A 22419-nucleotide genomic window follows, 5' to 3' on the forward strand; every position below is an offset into this window, starting at 1 on the left:
TACCTGATCTAAAACTATATTAAAGAGCAGCAGTCACCAAAACCATTTGGTATTGGCTAAGAAACAGTTTAGTTGATCAGTGTGATAGGTTAGTTTCACAAGACAGAATAATCAACTATAGCAATCTAGAGTTTGACAAACCCAAAGATCCTAACTTTTGGGATAAGAATTCATTATTTGATTAAAAAAAAAAAGTGCTGGGATAACTGGAAATTAGTATGGCAGAAATTAGACATGAACCCACACTTAACACCATATACCAAGATAAGATCAAAATGGGTCCATGATTTAGACATAAAGAACGAGATTATAAACAAATTGGAGGAACATAGGATAGTTTATCTCTCAGACTTGTGGAGGAGGAAGAAATGTGTGACTAAAGATGAACTAGAGACCATTATTGATCACAAAATGGAAAATTTTGATTACATCAAATTAAAAAGCTTCTGTACAAACAAAACTAATGTAAGCAAGATTAGAAGGGAAGCAACAAACTGGGAAAACATCTTCACAGTTAAAGGTTCTGATAAAGGCCTCATTTCCAAAATAGATAGAGAACTGACTCTAATTTATAAGAAATCAAGCCATTCTCCAATTGATAAATGGTCAAAGGATATAAACAGACAATTTTCAGATGATGAAATTGAAATTATTACCACTCATATGAAAGTGTTCCAAATCATTATTAATCAGAGAAATGCAAATTAAGACAACTCTGAGATACCACTACACACCTGTCAGATTGGCTAAGATGACAGGAAAAAATAATGATGATTGTTGGAGGGGATGTGGGAAAACTGGGACACTAATATATTATAGTTGGTGGAGTTGTGAACGAATTCAACCATTCTGGAGAGCAATCTGGAATTATGCCCAAAAAGTTATCAAACTGTTTATACCCTTTGATCCAGCAGTGTTTCTACTGGGCTTATATCCCAAAGAGATATTAAAGAAGGGAAAGGGACCTGTACGTGCCAAAATGTTTGTGGCAGTCCTGTTTGTAGTGGCTAGAAGCTGGAAACTGAGTGGATGCCCATCAATTGGAGAATGATTGAGTAAATTGTGGTATATGAATGTTATGGAATATTATTGTTGTGTAAGAAATGACCAGCAGGATGAATACAGAGAAGCTTGGAGAGAATTACATGAACTGATGCTAAGGGAAATGAGCAGAACCAAGAGATCATTATATATATCAACAACCATACTGTATGAAGATGTAATCTGATGGAAGTGGATTTCTTTGACAAAGAGACCTAATTCAGTTTCAATTGATCAATGATGGACAGAAGCAGCTACACCCAAAGAAAAAACACTGGGAAATGAATGTAAACTGTTTGCATTTTGTTTTTCTTCCTGGGTTATTTTTACCTTCTGAATCCAATTCTCCCTGTGCAACAAGAAAACTGTTAGGATCTGCACACATACATTGTATCTAGGATATACTAGGACATATTCAACATATATAGGACTGCTTGCAATCTGGGGAGGGGGTGGAGGATGGGAGGGAAAAATTGGAACAGAAGTGAGTGCAAGGGATAATGTTGTAAAAAATTACCCTGGCATGGATTCTGTCAATAAAAAGTTACTATAATAAAAAAAAAAGTTAAAAAAATAAAAAAACTTTCTGCTGCAGATCAGCTGCTTACGGTTCTCAGGCCCCTGGGAAATAGGAAAACTCTTAACAAATATTTATCATTATCAATTAATATGAAAATTATAAAAACCTCAGAGAACATCTGGTGTTTGTAAGAGCAATGCATTTTGCCAGAGGATGAAACCATCCAAAAGATGAGTGCAAAGTTTTATTGTTATGCTAAGCTCCAGGATCAACTTGCTTACTGGGTGGCTTAGTTCTGGGGAGGGGAGGGGGAAGGATGTTTCCTAATATCTTGACAACTAATTCACCTAGGGTCATATAGCTAATCTGAGGTTAGATTTAAGCTAGGGTTCTTCTGATTCCAAAGCTTGTGCTCTAACCACCATGCCATCTAGCTTTCCCTCAAACTATCTCTATTGAATTTTTACTAAAAATATTAAACAAATTAAAATATTCAGTTACGAAATCTGCAAATTGCCACTCATTTCATCATTAAGTAGCCGAAAAGGCTTGGTTGCTGAAGCATCATTTTAAGGAATAGAACTGCCTTAGTGATGTGTTTCCTTCAGGTGGTTTGGTAAGTGGAATGAATTTATTTGTAGTGCTTTTAATTGGTGGTGGTTCAGAGAATAAGAGTTTTGGTAGTATCAATCTTCTATTTATCTAATGGAACTTAGAGAAATTTTGGCAAAATTTTCCATTCTGCTTTCCATTCTGACTATTTACCTCTGGTTGTTGCTTTGTCATGTTGTCAAACCCTTTCTGAATGTATTTCTTCTTGTTGGAGATTCAATCACATTCTACCATTTAGGGTTTGAAAGATAGGTTGAGTGGAAAGGGAAAGGCTAGATTTTTACTATTCCATCCCAACCCTATACTTATAATTAATTGTAAGAGTGGCGATAAATAGCAATTCTGGGATATGTCTAAATCCTTTTGCTTATAAATCCAGAACAGTTTCCCCCAAATATAAAGCTTTATTAACATAATTAACCTAGACATTAAGCTAATAACCCACCAAAGAAGTGACAAAGGGATTCCCCCTTTCTTTGGATTATCTAGTTTCCTTACCTTTAAACTGATAAGCATTAAACAAGAGAACATGAAATATCCATTCTCTACCTATTACAAAGTGGTGCTTTACCATGGTTTCATTTCAACAAAATTTAAAACTGACATTCCATTCAAGTGTAGACATTTAACATTGAAGAGGATGTTAACATTAAAGGATAAAACAAGACAATTCATAAACTTCCTAATATGCCACACAAACCTCTCTAGGTTGTTAGAGAATAAGATTTCCATTATGTTGAACATGCTGAAATAATATATATGTCTGTGTGAATCTGCATCCTTGACATTTCTTTTTGTCTACAATTGGAATCTGAGCTTCCCTAGTTATTAGGACCACTTGCAATAAATATTACATTCCTCCAACACTCCTTTCCCATGAATAGATCAACCTGTAGCAATCCCTCAACAAAGTATACAGTTTTTCTTCTCTCTCCAAAGGCCTATAGACAACTTATATTGGTTGGTATAGAAGGAGGCAATTAAAAGAAGGAGGGATACAAACATAACAGGGCTTTCCTTACTGTCTCCTTCCCTGCCCCCCTTACTACTATACTTTGAGAGCAACTAGTCATGCAAATTCCATCCATATTTGTAGTCAATGAGGGAGCCCCCTTAAAACAAAGTTTATTGAGTTGATCACAGAAATGCAAAGTTTCCTAGAAATTCCTTCCTTTAGGGTGCTTAAAATATTTCTTCAATTCTTAAAGCTTTTCCACATTATCAATATTCATCTGGAAATCAAATACAAGATAGGTTATTTGACTTAAGGTGGTTTTTTAAGGTGGGGGAAGGGTTTCCATAGCAAAAGTTCTGCTCTTGATGTATGTATCTTTAATTCTCATTGACTCCTTAATTTCCATTCCTCAGCAACATCCCATCATCACAATTGTCCCTTCTGTACTCTGAGAGTGAATTGGCAGAGTGCCCTTATCATGAACAGGTCAGTCATCTTCTCTTTGTAGATCATCAATTGCACAAGCTATCATTGAACCTCCATGGCTCTCAATAGCCCCATGTGTACTATGAGTTAGATCTCTTCAGATCTCTTCTTCAATTATGTCTTTAATTACCCTTTAAAATTACTCTTGTAACTGTTGATTCTGAAGGATATAGGCATAGTAGTTATTATCAAGTTAAAATAGCAATAGGGATAGAATATTCATGCAGAAACTGCAAACCCTTGACGTGTAGTGGGTTTTATCTCATGTAATTCTGATCACCTCTTCAGAAAATATGATAGCCTTTTTATGGTAGATGGGAATTCACTTTGCCATTGACATATTAAAGAGTCAATACAATTTCTCCTTCAATAGGCCATGCAGGGAGTATGGGAAGCATCCAGAAAGAATCTTCAGAAAGTTGTAGAGAAAAACCTGCATCCAAACTTTACTGGAGCAGTTTCTAGAGGAGTTGTTACAGTGGTGCTGAAGAAGATGGCTGAAGCAATGTGATGGTGAATGGACAATTTGGGGATTGTTGGGGGAAAGTCAGAGACTGCATTTCACATTTGGGCAGAGGAACTCTTTATTCTTATTCCAAGTTACTTCATCTGAAGTTAAAGGAAGAAAATAAAAGAGGGCTAGGGTCAAAATAATGGAGAATAGCTAGAGGAAAACTAAGAGAAAAACTCATTGATCTGAAGACCTGAGTAGTAGAAAGAACAGTGGCAAAAGGAAAGGAGAGAGGAATGAGGAAAGAAGGATATGGATGTCATTGGGAGAGGAAGAAGAAGGGATAGGAGAGAAGTATGAAAGAGGGAACAGAAGCAAGAGGCATAGGACTATAGAGGTTCAGAAGAGATGCTAAAAGAACATGAACAAGATAAGTTGGGAGGAAGATAGGTTTATGAGAAGAAAAAGTAATTTCTGAAGGTGTAAGGAAGTTGGAGAGTTGAAGGTACACAAATAACTGCCTCTATAGTTCTTCAGAGGAGTAGCTAGAGTGAAGGGAGAAATATTAAAAACTGAGAGTCTCCCTGGAAGAAGAAACAGATGGATATTCACAGAATAGATTATATTCCAACAGATATGGGAGATTTCTATTTAATTCCTGTCCAAGGAATTGCTTGCTGTGGTCTAGATCAGAAATGCTTCTCCTTTTTGGTGGCATTATCAGGTGAGAACATTATCTTTATAAATAATGGGTCAAAATCTTCATTGTAATAGAGGAGGAAGGGGAAAAAAAACTAAGGAGAAAAAGTGCCAGAAGATAATAAGGGATAAATTTAACTGGTTCCAGGAGGAAGGACAAAGAAGGAAAAGAGTAGTGTACTTCTAAAAAAAAAAAAGTAGTGTACTTCTTCAAAAAGGACTAGTAAGTTACAGGATTCATATTTGAAAAGCTGAAAAGAAAGAGTTTGTAGAAAATTAGCTAATTCTGTCCAACTTACAGGGAGGCTTGGCCTAAAGTTGTCATAATGAGGATGTGACAAAGGGACCCAGATAAAAATGGGGAGAGCTTTCTCCACAGTGGGAGGATCAAGAGTACTAATTTTCCTTCTCTCCCATCTCTCCACAAAACCAAAAGCTAATAAATTCTGTTGTCTTTGATGATCTTGATGCTTTGACTGTAAAGCATATATTTTATTTTTTTAATTTCCATTGTAACAGGGAAGTCATAGTTACTACGAGGTATTACTCTAGGAAGTGGAATTTCACTTGTGGTATGTTTCCTTCTTGAGTGGATTGACTTAGGGGGTGGTTTGATTTGTAGGACTTTTCATAAGTTAAGAAGGTTTAGATAATTATAGTTTTTGGTATATGGTCAATCTTTACTTAAACTTGGAGTCATTTCAGGACAATAGGTACATTCCTGATTTTCTTACAGACCACTTATTTTCTGGTTTTTCATTAGTTGAGTGTCAAGTCCTTTATGATACATTTCTCCTTGTGAGTTCAATCATATTCCCTGTGTATTAAAAGTTGGAGGGCAAAGGGACCAAGGAGAATTGATACATAAATTTTGCTATTCCACCTTACCTTTATTCCATTTTGCAAATGAGGAAACTGATGCTAGGAGAGGTGGTGATCTTTTCTTGGACAAATCTGGGGTCCTAGCCCAAGTTTTTTACTACTAAATTTAGAGCTCTTTCCTCAAGTCATCAGAAGAGAAAGCTCCAAAATAGAATGCTATTAATCTCATTTCTTACCAAGCTGATGACATATTACATTGGGAGGCAATCCTATAAGACATCCTCTCCTCTCAGAAGTAAAAAACTAAGACAAAAGGCACCAAATGAAAAATGAAACTTTATGTACAAATGCAGTCAATTAGAGAGGTAAACCATATATAATGTATGTACACTCAAAACTATTGGGGTACTAGGCAGTTACAGAATGGAATAACCAGGTAACTAAAGATTAAACCTCAATACCAAAAACAGATGACTTAGTATATATTGTCTCAGTTTAATGACTGTTGGGTAATGTGCTTGGGGTCTTTGAGGGATCAACGAAGCTCACTTCAACTCATATCTAAGACTTGATCTCTTCCCTCCCTGAGCCACAGAGTCAAAGGTCACACTATTTGTTGTTATTGCTATTCTTTCTTCTGGGACTAATTACATCATAAAGTATTTGTTATTCTTTATTTCCATGGTAACAGATAAGGCATTGTTGCTCAAAGACATCACTGAGGCATCACTAGAATTCCCTTTATAGTGTGTTTCATATGGGTGGAGTGGCAAATAGGGATAGTTTAATGTTTGGTGCTTTTGGTGAGCAGTGTTTTGAAGAATTTGAATTTTGGTGTCTGATCAATCCCCATTTCATTGGAACTTTGAGGCATTTTGGAAATAGGTATATGCTTGCTTTATTTACCAACCATTTATTTTCTGGTTAAATTCACTTTTCCTTGTTGAGAATTTAATCACATACCTTATAATTTGGGATTGTAAGGTTAAAGGGACTAAGGAAAGTGGGAAGAGGGATGATAGCTTCTGATATTCCATCAGAATGGAAAAGGAGATGTTGGATTTGTGCTGAAAAACAAGACACTGTGAGGTAGATTGGATAATTTTAGGATTGTGAGGCGGGACAAAGACTGCTTTTGGCCAAGAGCACTTTGAAGTGAATATAGTTTTGAGGAGAATCTTAAAAGACCAACAGTAAAAGAAGTAGAATGAACTGTTCCATGTTAATAGAGGAAAACTGGAGAAAAAAAACTAGGACTCCAGCAGTAAAAAAAAAAAAAAAAAAAAAAAAAAAAAAAAAAAGCCTGAGGCATAGGAAGAGCAGAGGGAAGCAGAGCAGAAGAATAAATAAAAAAGATGGAGATGAAAAGGTGATTTTAGATTAACAACAGGAGAGACATGAAGCCTGGAAGAAAAAGATAATCATAATGATTAAGAAGAGAATCACGTATAATGATGAAGAAGAGGCTAAGTAGATTTGGTACAATGATGAGAGCAAGGCTGCTTGTGAACTGGAGAGCAGAATTTGGAGAATAGAAAGAAAGTTGAGACTGAAAGCAGCCCTCTGGGAAGAGCCCTAAGTGGAAAGGTGGCCGACCAGGTGCCTCTCCTTGCTCTTAACTGACTTCCACTGACTCAAGAGCACCTTCGTGGTAATCTTAAATTCTGTTTTTCAACTTCTATCTTAAAGTTTACTAAGAAAGTGATATAACTTATTCCTTCATAATTCTGATGGTGTGGTTTGCCTTAAGGATCACTTAAGATTTCTGCAATTCACTTTACAAATAAAACAACAACATGATTTTTTTCAGATGTGTTTTTCTTTTGCATCTCTTTCTCCTTCCATGTATATATTACAGATATTTTGCATGTATACTTATAGATAATATGTATATTATGTTCTGTGTACGTATTATGTGTATTTGTGTTATACATATGGACAAATGTATGTACTATATATATAGTATGTTATATATATGTATATCACAAAACTTGGGGAACCCAGATCTTGTCTATTTTTGCAGCTAAGGTGTAAGGAATAAGAAATATAAGCAGAAAGAATTTTGAAAATTCTACTATGGATTAACTACACAAATCTGTCAAATGAGATATTATAGAGAGATTTAGGGAAAAGAATGATAAGAGTCTTGCAGAACTTCACAGTTAGCAAAAGGCAAGCAAAGTCTGATTAAGATGACTTAACAAAACCTATGGGTACAGATGAAAGTCTGTGAGTTTAGTTAAAAATAATCTCCAAGAGTTTCTTTGATGGTCCAAGTTCTGCTCCCAGCACTTGTGACATTATTCAGTTGAGTTTTCCTGGCATCCATGATCCTTCCAAGGTATAGGACAATCGGGGGAACTTAAGAGGGAAATAGATATTTCATTGGAAGTAATTAAAAAATGAAATGAAAAAATTTGATCAAATCTGTCTCATTAATTTTCCAATTAAAATTCCAAAATTCACAGGCAGACAGGTATCAGGGAACTTATCTTTCTGTGGCAATCAGAAAGGTATTTCCAGGGAGAGGATGGAAAAGGAAGAATAGTGGTAAAAGAAGAGTATATAGCTAGAGGCTAAAGACATCATCAGAGAAAGAACAAATCTGATGTGTATGTGATGGCCCAACCTAACATTGGAGATAAGCAAATTCCATGTGCCTTTATCATCATTTATGTGCTATAAATATCACTTGAGATATTTCTACATTATAAATTCCTTTGGACTTAATTTCCTTTCATTAGACCCTAGCTCTTTTAAAATCACAAATATAATAAAGTGTTGGAAAGTCTATTTGGATACATGAAATGCACTGAGAAAAAATTACTCTTGAGGAGAGAGGGGATGTGTCTGCTATGACAAAAAAAATTTTTTAATGAATTTCTCAATCATGAAAATGAGAATTTTTACTAAGAATTAATGTTTATAACTTTATGGCAAATTTAGTTGACCCTGTTTTAAAAAAAAGTTTTGATTTCCCATTCAAGTGAGATCTGGGATTGCCCTGTGCAACAAGCCTGAATCAAGAGGCAAAGAATGCAAAGACTCAGTAAAATGGAGTTAATCTCTTTTCAAATTGAAAAAGGTGAGTTATGAAATTTATTTTTATAAATTCATATTTTAATTGAGAGCCTTGATGTGTAATGGATAAAAAGCAGATTTCTAAACCTGGGTTCAAGTTTCCCCTCCCTTATTTACTGCATATGTGGCCTTGGTCAAGTCATTTAACCTCACAGTTGTTAAGACATAATAAGACTCATCACAAGTTGAGCATGCCTTCCATACTCCCCAAAAGAAATATCCAGCTGCTATCTCACTCTCTTAACCAGTAGAACCCTTTCCTGAAAGAGACACAGGAGCTGTGGCTGCCCACTGCAGACTGGATGAACTCATTCTCAACTTGTCCTTGTCCTAGGAACTCGTTGCCCAGGATTATCATGCATACTTTAGATCAGCTACAATTCTAGTTAAACAGATTGGTAGACCTGCCTGGAGGCCATTATGGATAATACTATTTTTAGTAGATTGTACATTCCTTAATCCCAGCTCAGTGTCTTGATTCATCCTTGTACCTTCTGAGCCCAAGGTTAGAGTAGGTACCTAGTAAAGATTTGTGGAATTGAGCTTAATGCTATGGAAGAAGTACAATCTGAGTTACAAATGGCTAGCTTCCCAATAAAGTTGTAGAACTCAAACATTTCACTAGCTAGGAAATTTCCACTTGGTTCATCTGAATATGTGTCTTAATAACTTGGCACAGATTTAAATACTTTGGGACATCATCTGGAGTTTTTGTACTTCTAGATGAAAAGGGACTGGGAATCCTTATTCGTCTCTTCTATGATCCAGCAGACAAGGAGGAGAAGGAACCAGGTGTCTTTATCATGGAAATTGTCAAAGGAGGAGCAGCCCATAAATCTGGAAAGTAAGCTTGGAGTTGACCTTATAATTCTATATAACTTAGTTTTGCAGGGGGAACCTGAGTATGTTTTGAAACAAACCATTTTATTTTATTTACTTTTAGTAGCATTTTATTTTTTCAAATACATGCAAAGATAAAACTCAGCATTCACCTTCGCAAAATCTTGTGTTCTAAATTTTTCTCCTTATCCTGCTCCCTCCCCAAGATAACACACAATCTGATATAGATTAAAGGTGTACAATTGTTCTAAATATATTTCCATATTTGTCATGCTGAGAAAAAAAATCAGATCAAAGGAGAAAAAAGCATGAGAGAAAAAAAAAAAATAAGCAACCACCCACCACCACAAAATGGTGAAAATACTTTGATCTGCATTCAGTCTTTCTCTCTCTGGATATGGGTGCTACTTTACATCACAAATCTATTCGAAATTGCCTTGAATCACCTTATTGTTGAAAAAGAAGCAAGGTCATCCCAGTTGATCATTCACCACCTTGCTGTTGGTTCTGTTTACTTCACTTAGCCAGTTTCTGTAAAACTGTCCAGGCTTTTCTGAAATCACCCTGCTTATCATTTCTTATAGAACAATAATATTCCATTACATTTATATACCAAACTTATTCAGTCATTCCCCAATTGAGGGATATCTATTCAATTTCCATGAATTGGATCATTTTAGTAAACATGCACAGGAGCTAGACAAAAAAAAAATTTTAAGTCATAGAATGTATCTATAAATTCTTCTTCCCAAGTCACCTTCCCACTCTTCCTACCATTCCACTTCAAAATCATCTACTTGAATATTAATCATTTGTAAGGCCTTTAGGGACTTTACAAAACCAATCTGATACATATAGTTTCTCAGCTTTTTGAGTTAGTTGAGAAGACAGGATAGCCCTATTCCTTGGAAAATAAGTATAGATAATTAGGGTTTGATAGGACTACAATTAATTCCTAATTCAAGTCCAGGCTACCCAGATATAATACTTATTTGAACATACAAAGTACTACCAGAAACAAATCATAAGCAATTACTTGAAAAAAGATCATAGTAAGAAATTCCAACATGTTGCCAAGTATTCATAGAAATCAGGTTCTGAGCTGACTCTCTGACAAAAATTTTCCAAATGAAACTAACCATCAATAATATATTAAGGTGAAAGAAAATATTAATGTTATTTATCAATTCTCACTCAACGAGCTTCTTGATCACTGTTCACCTCAACATATACAACCATTTCTGCATTATTCTTATATTTTTGCCTACTTGGTTATGCTTGAGTAGGATATGACTGATACATGGCTAAAATGCCCTTGTCTCAGGCTCAGGAGAATTTTTTTCTGGGTTTTATCACATTTTTTATTCTGTTCAGTGTCACCAGAAGTGCCTTCTACTAGCTTATCAATTGACAATCTCTCTAATTTAGGCCCCCAGTTTTTTATATAGGAGTTGAAGCTTCCTTCAGTGGAATAATTGAGCCCAACTTCTGAGTAGATTATTCACATTTTTATTTAAAAGATAAATATGATGATTATAAATATTAATTTAACAATATTGTGATAATGAAATTGAAAAACATCCATATTTCTTGAGGGAGAGACTTGTTTTATGTGTGAGATTTTAAAGTATCTGTTTCTCAATTGAACACTCCATTTCTTATGCCTCTTAATAAAATGAAGATGATTCTGGGTTCTGAAAGGCAATACCAGAAGAGGGGAGACATCAGATTTTTCTATCAACTTGGAAAGGATCTGAACATGGAGCTAGTGATTGATTTTGTGTTTGTCATACTTTGAATAATCTAAATAAGTTTAGGGAAGGTGATCCCCAAATTCACTACATGGTGATGAATTTGTTCGACCATCCCAAATTTGACAATCTCAGAACCTAATAGCAATTTGTCCAGAAGTTGTGTTTTATGTTTATAAAGGGGATGCACTCACAACCCTGAAATTATGGGTCATAGACTTATTAATCTAATCTCTGAAGATGTCTTTACTGATAATATGAACAATAGTCTTTGTATTTTTCAGGTTCCAATTATTTGACCAAATCATTAATGTCAATGGTACAAGTCTAATAGGATTAACCAAAGAAGAAATTGACTCTACTTTTAAAAAAATGGAACATAGTGTCTGGTAAATACATTTACTGCATTCATTGTCATACAAAAAATGCTACTTTTATCTATTGTATTGAAATTTTATTCAATTTATGTAAAAACAGCAAAAGTAGAAGAAAAGATAGATTATGGAAGAAGCATTTCTCTCCCCAGCTTTTTGCTTTTTGTTGTTAAATATGAATAACTTTATTTTGTATAACAAACAATGCAAATTTTAGGATCCATTTATACTCTTGGTCAGAGTACCTAGTATTTTTTGGGACAGCTAGGTGGCTCAGTAGATAGAGCACCAACCCTGAAGTCACAAGGATCTGAATTCAAATCTGGTCCTAGACACTTAACACTTCCTAGCTGTGTGACTCTGGGCAAGTCATTTAACCCCAATTGCCTGGGGGTGTGGGGGAAAGAATGCCCAGTTTTACATATCCACTTCATAAATGGAGATAATTTTATTGAATTATCTTTAATGACAAATTAGTATTCTCTTGATAATTAAATGCTAATCTATCTAAAAAGATTTTTGGAAACCTGAAAGTTGATATATTTGCCTGTTCAATTTGTCCCTATTACTATTCTATGGTCATAAAACTTAACGGTGCTATTATGTGACTAGGATTCAAATTGGACGAGAGTCACCTGAGAACACCAAGCAACTCATCAAACACTTAATGAAAGAGGAAGAAAGGAAAAGAGGTTTCCTTGATTCAGCGAAACAGGTATTAAATGAAATACCTATAAAGGATGTAAAAGCTCAATTAATTCATTATTATCCATTATTAAAAATAATTTATTTATAAAACAAATCTCTGTTCTTAGCTGCAATAGTCTGAAACATGCTAGTAAATATCTAGAAACTCACCACACTGGGTTTCTTTGTTTTTTTATAATTACATTGATGCATTTTGTTTTCACAGCCTGGTCTTTTCCAGATTTATCCCATACAATTATCACTGAGCAGTTCCTTGGAGTGTGTCTGTATATATATATATATATATATATATATATATATATATATATATATAATCATTTAATCCCAATTGCCTCAGCAAAAATAAATAAATAAATAAACAGAAATTAACAAAACCTGCCAATATAACTGCATCTGACAGAACATGCAACATTCTATAACTACTATTTAGCCACTCTACTAAGTGGAGAAAACTTTTTCATTTTCTCTTTTTCTGGGTGCTAAGATTTTTCAATACAATTAAGAGAATGGCAACCTTTTAGTGATGTTTTTGTCTATATTAATTTTAGTTATTTATAATAATCCGTTCTTAATTTCATTCTGCATCTCTGAATTCTTTGAATTTGTCATTTTCTACAACATTGAAATGGCACTCTCATGTTACCTACCACTGATTCTTTTGTTTCAAATCTAATTCTTATTTCATGTCTTATTCAACTTGATCTCTCTGCAACTTTTGACACTATCAAGCCTTTTCTTCTCTTGGATGGTCTTTCTTCCCTGAGTTTTATAATACCACCTCCATCTGCTCCTCCTCTGCCCCATATGATTAGTCCATCTCACTCTCTGGAGTCTACATCCCAGTTGTACCCACTACTTGTGAATCCTATTGCTCTCCTCACTCTACAACAGCTTTTTTGGTAATCACATTAGCTCCCATGAGTTCAATTGTCATCATCCCATGTGTCCAATGTCCTGCTAAGACTTGCCATTTCTACTTCCACAATATCTTAAATGTCCCCCTTTTTCCATCTCCTCAGTCATCTCTTTGATGCATGCTCTCCTCCCTCATCTCCTCCCTAAACTATTCCAACAGCCTTTCCTTACATCAAAGTTTCTCTCCATTCCAATCCATCCTACCCTTAACTGCTAAAGTGATCTTCCTAAAATCAAGATTTAACCATACTTCTGCCCTATTTAATAAATGCTAGAGATTCCTGGATCAAACATAAAATCCTGTTTTTAGCTTTTAAAATACTGCAATGCATGGCCTGTTTCTTCCAGTCTTTTTATGCCTTTTTCCTCTCCAAATACTCTGAAATCCAGTGAGACCGTGGATTTCTTGCCCTTCTCACAAACTATACTCCCATTTTACAACTACCATGCCTTCTCATTAACTGCTACACACACAGACACACACACACTGAAATGTTCTATCTCCTCACCTCTACTTCCAGGCTTTCCTGACTTCCTATAAGACTCAGCTTAAATTCAGCCTCCTGAAATAATCATCTGGAATGCTCCTTCCATATTTAGGGCCAATCATGGTCATCCTGAACTAATAACCTTTCTTATGAGATTATTTTCCATTTATGCTCTATACTGCTGTATGTACAGTTTTTGATATACTTTCCCCAATAAACAAGAGTTCCTTGAGAGCAAGGAACCATGCTTTTGCCTTTCTTTGTATCCCTAGAGCTCATCACAGTGACTGGCACATAACATGTTTAATAATGGCTTCTTCATTAACTAAACATATCATATTAATAAACCACTATTTGTTCAGTCAATCTCTTTTCAATGGAGAGTTATACCTACATTGTTTCCAGCCCCCAAAAAAGGTAACTGTGTATATGAATTTTTTTTTTTTTTACTTCTTTGGAGTACATATTTGTCACAGTGGAGTTAATGATTAAAAGGACATAGGTTAATGTCCTTTCTAAGTGATACAATTGATAGAGCACTGGCACCTGGAATCAGGAGGACCTCAATTAAAATCTGGCCTCAGAGCTGTGTGACCCTATGTGTCACTTATCCCTAACTGCTTCAAAAAAATTTTTTAAATGAAAGGATAAGGACATTTAATGATCTTTTTTATATAATTCCAAATATTTTTCTCAGAATTGCTGGGTTTATTTCATATCCTCCAATAATTAGTTAATAGTTGATCTATCTTCCCATAGCTCCTTCAAAATGTCTATCCCCATATATTATCATTTTTGCCAATTTGATGTGAAATGAAAAAAGTAGTTGGTTAGTTGGTTGATCTATTTCCCTTCCTATTCATGAGGTTGTTGATGATTGTTGATGGTTTTTAGTAGTTCTTTGAGGAAAGCATGCTTATATTATTATTGGATGAATTATCTACTAGGGAAATGACTTTAAAAACCAAAGTCGTTATATATTTTGAAAAAGCAGACTTTTCAACTGAGAAATTAAATTCAAAAGATATTCCCAGCTTAAAGTTTCTTCTTTTATAAGTTGTATTGATTCTACTCATACAAAAGTTTATTAATGTAACATAGTTAAAATTGTCTAGTTTTTTATGATTGACCTTTATACCTTATTTTGTTGCAAACATCTTTCCCACTCATATATTGAAAGAAACTTCTATTTTCCATGACGTTTAAATATTTTTTATTTTAAGCTGTTTATCCCATCAGAGCTCATAAATACTGTATGATGCTATTCTAAACCTAATTATTGCCTAACTGCTTTTCTATTTTCCCTATAGTTTTTCTAAAACAGTATCATTCCTCCTCTCTCCTCCCCTCCCCCATCTTCATTCATTCATGCTCTCAGGTTCACTGATTACTCGACTTTTGGCTTCATTTGCTTCTAGTCTTGATTATTCAATCTGTTCCACCCATTTGCCTTTTATTTTTTAATATTACTAAAACCACTACCAGATAATTTTGATGATGAATATTTTATAATACAGTTTGAGATATAGTAATGGTGGGCCCCTTTAATTTCTGTTTTTTTTAACTAATAATCTTGACCTTTAGTTTACTAACATTAAAATTATTAATTAAATCTGATGGTCTTTTCTCAAACTTCATATTTCCTTGCCTTTCTACCACTTCTTACATTGTGGATCTTCCCTTCCACATATAGATTACTTTCCCACCTTTGATTGCTCTGAAACTCCTGATGTTTCTATTATTAATTGATCATATCTTATTCCTCTAGCCTGGATTACTATTTCTTACTCATTAAATCTGGGTGTTTTCCCACAGTCTACTTCATGTAATCTTTTCTCATCCTACACCTTCTTTCTTGATGATCTCATTAGCTCCATTTGGTTCCATAGATCCAAAAAGAATCAATGTCCTGAGCTTCAGACCCATACAATCAATATGCATTAATTACCTTATGTACCAAGATATACAAATTGGAGTCAAGTCATTATCTTTCTCCAAATCCTATTAGTCCACCAAGTTTTCCTATTTCTATTGAGGACACTACCTTTGTTTCTCTAAAAGTCATCTCCAAACTCTTTACTCTCCCTCATTTTCTTATATCAATCAACTAATCTTCTCACCATGCCTCTACAACATCTCTGACATCTTAACATTTTTTCTGCTCACATGAACACTATTATCCTGTCTCAGGATCATAAAATCTCTTGCCTGGACTATTGAAATAACCTCAATTTTTAAAAGTTTTTTTCTTAATTTTTATAGATATCATTTATTTTACACAATCACCAGAATTTCTCCCAGCATCCCTTTTGTTCTCCCAAGAAACCCATACCTTATAAGAAGTAATATTTTTAAAGTAACAAAAAAAAGGAAGAAAAGGAAAAAAATCAGCAAAACCAATCACTACATTGAAAAACATCCGAAAATGTAATGTCCCATATCTGTCTACCATCCAGTTCTCTGCAAAGGAACTGAGAAGGCAGTCACTTTTCACATCTCCACTTTGGGCCATACTTGTTCTTTAAATTTTGAAAAATCATTTTGAGTTACAGATATTAAAAGTTCATCCTGAGTAGTCTCAGATTGGTATTTTTAAAAAAGGTTTGCTTTTGTTTCCTTTAACATTATATTTTAATTATCTCTTTCAAAAATGATTCCTTTCTAAAGGAAAGAGGTGAAACTAACAGAATTACTGAAAAGGAAACCCCAAATTATGAAGCTTCAACTCTGGCATCACTCTGGAGAAACAGGTACACTATCATCTATTACAAATAAGATTGCAAAATAATAGAATGTCTTTAGAGTGCAATGTAGTAATATTCTGGTCAACCTAACAAAATTTACAGTATATAATCCATGTCTCTGACATAGGTCCCTTTATTAGGAATATCCTAAATGGAGGAAAAGTAGTACATGTTCAAATAAATTTATAGTAGCATAATATTATTCCAAAAACCTTGAGAAGCATGAAATGCCTGACAAATAAAAAATGTCTGAATAAATTCTAGATTATCAATATAAAGGAAAAATGCCAAAATCTACAGTCAGCTACAAAATCTACAAATCAAATCTACAGTCAGTTTCTCCACTTATAACACATTATTGGTTTTTCTTTTTTCCAGAGAAATCGAATTCAAAAAAAGAGAACTAGCAACAAAAAGTGCTCTGAAAAAAAAAGTTCAGAAAGATACTGAATTCCTCAAAACAGCATATGCCACGGTGAGACAGTTCAATTCACGGGCACTTTTCCCATTTCTATTACACAATGATTTAGAAGACCTGTTTGTATGCAGTCTCCTGAATGTTGTGAGATACAAGAAATTAGGAAGAGGAGAAGAAGGGAGGAGAAGGAAGAAGAGGAAAAGAAGGAAGGGAAAAAAGGAGAAAAGAGAAGGGGGAAAGAGGAAAGAAAGGAAGAAAAGGAAAAAGAGGAGAAAAGAGAAAGAGAAAAAGAGGAGGGGGAGAAAGAGAAGAAAAAAGAAAGGATGAGGAAAGGAAAAAGGAAGAGAAGAAAAGAGGATAAATAGGAAAGGAATAAAAGCAATGTTTCTGAAATGGGAATGGGTGCTAGTTTTGGTAAGAAGTGAAAAACAAGAATGTTTTTGAAGAGAGTAAATGCCACTTCCTTTTATTCCTAAGAATTCTGAGTTAAGGAAGATTTTTTTTTAAAAAAACAGCATAATATTCTTTTCAAGTGCTATTAGTAATATGTATTCACTATTGTCATAACTGTGTTTCCAAGTCAAGATTCTACATACTCATTCCCATATATTGAAAAAGTAGAGATTTGTCATGATCACATAATTGCATGGGGAATGATTGATGCCTCCATGCTTTCAAATCATTCTCTTAAGACCAAACAATCTTCCTCAATCTTTACAACCACTACTCTGCTTATGATGGATTTCTTAGATCATAAAAACAAACTTGATAACTAACACATAACTGATACCATAAGATTAGTAATAGCCTTGAAAATATCTATTCCAACTCCCCAGCACCATGAGTTAATTTTATGTATATGAATACCCAGCATGAGTCAGTTAATAATATGCTAAAAGCCATATAGCTAGTTTATTTACTTTCCATTTGAATTCTTAAGCTCAGAAAGGAAGAATAGATAATAATTCTGGAAAGTATTTTGGAGATACATAAGGTTTTTAAAGTTTGGCTTTGAAAGTAGTTGATGTGACTAGATTGGTAGAAAGATGGGGAAGAATAAGAAAAATGATGAAAACATTTATTTTTTTTTAATAGCCTTTAATTTACAGGATATATACATGGGTAACTTTACAGCATTAACAATTGCCAAACCTCTTGTTCCAATTTTTCACCTCTTACCCTCCCTAAATGGCAGGATGACCAGTAGATGTTAAATATATTAAAATATAACTTAGATACACAATAAGTATACATGACCAAAACATTATTTTGCTGTACAAAAAGAATCAGACTCTGAATTATTGTACAATTAGCTTGTGAAGGAAATCAAAGATGCAGGTGTGCATAAATATAGGGACTGGGAATTCAATGTAATGGTTTTAGTCATCTCCCAGAGTTCTTTTTCTGGGTATAGCTAGTTCAGTTCATTACTGCTCCATTAGAAATGATTTGGTTGATCTCGTTGCTGAGGATGGCCTGATCTATCAGGACTGGTCATCATCTAGTATTGTTGTTGAAGTATATAATGATCTCCTGGTCCTGCTCATTTCACTTAGCATCAGTTCGTGTAAGTCTCTCCAGGCCTTTCTGAAATCATCCTGTTGGTCATTTCTTACAGAACAGTAATATTCCATAATTTTCATATACCACAATTTATTCAGCCATTCTCCAACTGATGGACATCCATTCAGTTTCCAGTTTCTAGCTACTACAAAAGGGCTGCCACAAACATTCGTGCACATACAGGTCCTTTCCCTTCTTTATAATCTCTTTGGGATATAATCCCAGTAGTAACACTGCTGGATCAAAGGGTATGCACAGTTTGATAACTTTTGAGCATAGTTCCAAACTACTTCTCCAAAATGGTTGGATTCGTTCACAACTCCACCAACAATGAATCAATGTCCCAGTTTTCCCACATCCCCTCCAACAATCATCATTATTTTTTCCTGTCATCTTAGCCAATCTCACAGGTGTGTAGTGGTATCTTAGAGTTGTCTTAATTTGCATTTCTCTGATTAATAATGACTTGGAGCATCTTTGATGAAAACATTTATATGGCATTTTTGTGCCAAGCACTGTGCTGAATTCTTTGCAATGATTATCTCATTTGAACCTCTCATCTACCCAGAGAAGCAGGTACTATTATGAAAAGCATTCCAGGTGAGAGAAATGAAGTGGGCAAAATCACAGAAGTGGAAGTAATAATCTATGTACATAAACTGTGAATTTAATTGAATGGCTTGGGGAAATTGCAAAGATGTAAAGCACTTACAAATAAGTAGGTCAGGGAATAGGGTGTGAGGGGCACTGAAAATTAAAAATTAAAAATTGACTGTAAGGGACTAGGAAGTTGATGGTATACATGACAGCAATGAGGAAAAAGGAAATTATTTTAAGCTAAATATTTTAAACCAAGATCTTGGTTTTTGAATGTGAAATGTTTAGACAACTCAAGTGAGCTCTTGGTTATTGTGGCTTCCCCTTTCTAATTTATTAAATTCTATTACATTATTCTATTCTATTACTATTATTATTAAATTAAGTTATTAAATTCTAACCTATTTTCAAGCCATTGATTTCATTTCACAAATTCTTTTTTCAAGGAGTTGTTTTCTTTTTCCATTTCACTAACTCTATTTTGTAAGGAGTTTTCTTCAGATAATTTCTGTGTTTCCTTTTCCAAATTCTCTTGTAATGTTCTCATTTCCTTTCCCCATTTCTCTTCTAACTCTCTCTTTTTTAATTAAAGCTTTTTATTTACAAAACAAATGCATGTGTAATTTTTCAACACTGACCCTTGCAAAGCCTTCTGTTCCAAATTATTTCCTCCTTCCCCTCACCCCCTCCCCTAGAGGACAAGTAGTCCAATACATGTTAAATGTGTTAAAATGTGTTAAATCAAATATATGCATACATATTGATACAGTTATCTTGGTGCACAAGAAAAATCAGATCAAGATGATGCTATGTTGTGATCCACACTCAGCTCCCACAATCTTCTCTCTGTGTGTAGATGGCTCTCTTCATCACTGAATAACTGCAATTGGTTTGAATCATCTCATTGTTGAAGAGAGCCATGTCCATCAGAATTGATCATCATATAGTCTTGTTGTTGCCATGTACAATGATCTCCTGGTTCTGCTCATGTCACCATTTAGCAACAGTTCATGTAAGTCTCTCTAGGCTTCTCTGAAATCAGCCTGCTGATTGTTTCTTACAGAAGAATAATATTACATAACATTCATATACTATAACTTATTCAGCCACTCTCCAATTAATGGACATCTACTGAGTTTCCAATTCCTTGCAACTACAAAAAGGACTGCCACAAACATTTTTGCACATGTGGATCCCTTTCCCTCCTTTAAGATGTCTTTGGGATATAAGCCCCTAACTCTCTTTTAAGATCCTTTTTTAATTCTTCCAAGAAAGTCTTGCGAGATAGGAACCAATACATATCATCCTTTGGAGCTTCATCTGGAGATGATTTGCTTTTAATCTCTTCAGGGTCTGAGATCTGTTCTTCTCTTTCTCCATAAAAACTATCTATGGTCAAAGTTCTCTTTGCTTTTTGCTCACTTTTTTAAAAAAGGTTGAGGTCTGCTTTTAGGGCAAAGGGGGGATTGTCCAAGCTTCCTCTAGAGGTGACAGTGGCTGCACTGGGTTGGTGCTGCTGACTTCTGGTGCTGGGAAGTCTTGTGTTATTCTGGGGTTCAGAGGCTCACTACTTGCCTCTAGTATTTGTGTTGGATGTCTCACAGCTACTCTGCTGATCCACCAGCTTGCAACCAGGACAGAGTAGCCAACACTGCTGTAAATTCCTCCCAGTACATTCTCTGGCATATGGATCCCACACTGCCTTAGGTCTCTGTGCTGAACCTGTGCTCAGCCTGCCTCCCTCTGAGCCAATTGAAACAGACCTTTTCTGAAGTTCTTCCTATAATTTCTGCTGGAAATTTGTGACACTACAAATATTCATGGGTTCTGTGACTCCAGAAACAGTTTAAAGGCTTGATTTGGTATTTAGCTGAGGGACATTAGGGAGAGCTCAGATAACGATATGTCTCCTCTCCATCATCTTGGCTCCACCACCTCAATTTCATATATTTCATATCATATCATATATAGATTTTCTAGAAATTCTTTTTTTAAAAAAAAATTCTCACCCCTTTTGGATACTGGGGACATCTTCACATCTAGGCTTTCTGGTATTTCTCCAGAATTTCTCAAAGATTGCTGACACTGATCCTATTATGTAAAAAGTCTTTGTGCTCTCTAGGATTATACTCAGTTCTCTGCTCACAAACTGGAAATGAATCCCTGTTACATAATGAAACAAAGTCTAAACTCAAAGCCTTCCATTGTCTGACCCCTAATAAGTCTTTCCAGGCTTACTTCTCACATGCAATTTTACAAATCTGATATTGCAATATCTTGTCTTACTTGACTTTTTTCCAAATGGGCTTTGCTCCATTCTACTTCCATGCCCTTGTTTACACCATTCCTTTTGCCTGAAAAGTCAACTTGCTCAAATCTGTCTCTATAAATCTTATCAGCTTCAATCTTTTTTATAAGAAGTTGAATATAAATCCTCTATATCCAATATATTCTCCTAGCTGGAAGTAGTCTCCTCAATGTCCCTTTTTATTATAAGGAGTTGCAAAATTCAAGCAGTTATATTTTTTAGTTGTATATGTGTATCTATATATCTTCAATTTCATTATTGTGTTATTACATATTTCTCAAAGATAGACACCATATCTTTTCAATTTTTCTGTCCCACAGAGGATAGACAAGAAACTTTCAGGTAAATAAATTTATGAAGAGTGAATGAATTGTAAGTTAACTGAAGAGCAAATAGTGCAAAGACACACTAAGCAGGGATAACATCAGCTACTCAGGAATATGAGGTATGCAAGTAAAGATAATAAAAAAATAAGATGGAATCATTGGAAAATGAAGGAATTTTTTTTATTTCAGATCGCAGAAGCTGAAGCTAAATTATCAATATATGAAAAGAAAAACAGAATTAGGATGGACATGGAGCCAAAGTTGGAAGAAAAAGAATATCCACCCATAAACTCTTCCAGAGGAATGATAGAGATCCATGAATCTTCCAATTTGGGTAAGCCTGAACCTATATGGTTCCTGCTTTATTTTAGGGCTCACTTTTTAAAGGCATGGCTTTATTGAAGAATATTTGTAGTTTTGATGACATTAAGATAATGTCATCTGAGATATGTAATGAAATGGAGAAAGCTATGGAGAATAACTATCCTAGTTATTTGATGACAACATTTACATAAGGGTCACTGTAAAATGTAGCTTCTATGGAGCACTATATATCTGAACTCTTAGTTTGGATCATGAAGCCTAGAACTTTGCAAACAAGTATAGGTGTTATTAGTATAGATGTTGTAAGAGCTTGTCTCAAAGAAGTATCATTGTGTAGTTCAAAAAGAGGCAGACCATTGTCAAATAACTAATGTATTATAGAAATGTTAGCTTATA

The 22419-nt window shown here is 34.6% G+C and overlaps 1 protein-coding gene across 9 annotated transcripts in view; it reads left to right on the forward strand.

Annotated features, from left to right (window-relative positions):
* Positions 1–22419, forward strand: part of LOC100935394 (neurabin-2-like) — a 31168-nt gene that overhangs the window by 5265 nt on the left and 3484 nt on the right. For 2 of the 9 annotated variants that reach the window (XM_031960455.1, XM_031960453.1), the window contains exons 2-8: positions 8574–8671; positions 9391–9511; positions 11543–11647; positions 12245–12347; positions 16411–16493; positions 16866–16962; positions 21889–22033. In XM_031960455.1, coding sequence (XP_031816315.1) covers positions 8623–8671; positions 9391–9511; positions 11543–11647; positions 12245–12347; positions 16411–16493; positions 16866–16962; positions 21889–22033 — 703 coding nt within the window. In that variant the 5' untranslated portion in view covers positions 8574–8622. Of the gene's footprint in view, positions 1–3541; positions 3615–5854; positions 5952–6001; positions 6023–6310; positions 6472–6879; positions 7238–8573; positions 8672–9346; positions 9512–11542; positions 11648–12244; positions 12348–16410; positions 16494–16865; positions 16963–21888; positions 22034–22419 lie in introns of those variants that run through there. The other 7 variants (XM_031960452.1, XM_031960456.1, XM_031960457.1 and 4 more) reach the window with 7 other exon arrangements.

The sequence above is a fragment of the Sarcophilus harrisii genome, chromosome 3 (genome assembly GCF_902635505.1).
Source record: "Sarcophilus harrisii chromosome 3, mSarHar1.11, whole genome shotgun sequence".
Classification (NCBI taxonomy): Eukaryota; Metazoa; Chordata; class Mammalia; order Dasyuromorphia; family Dasyuridae; genus Sarcophilus; species Sarcophilus harrisii.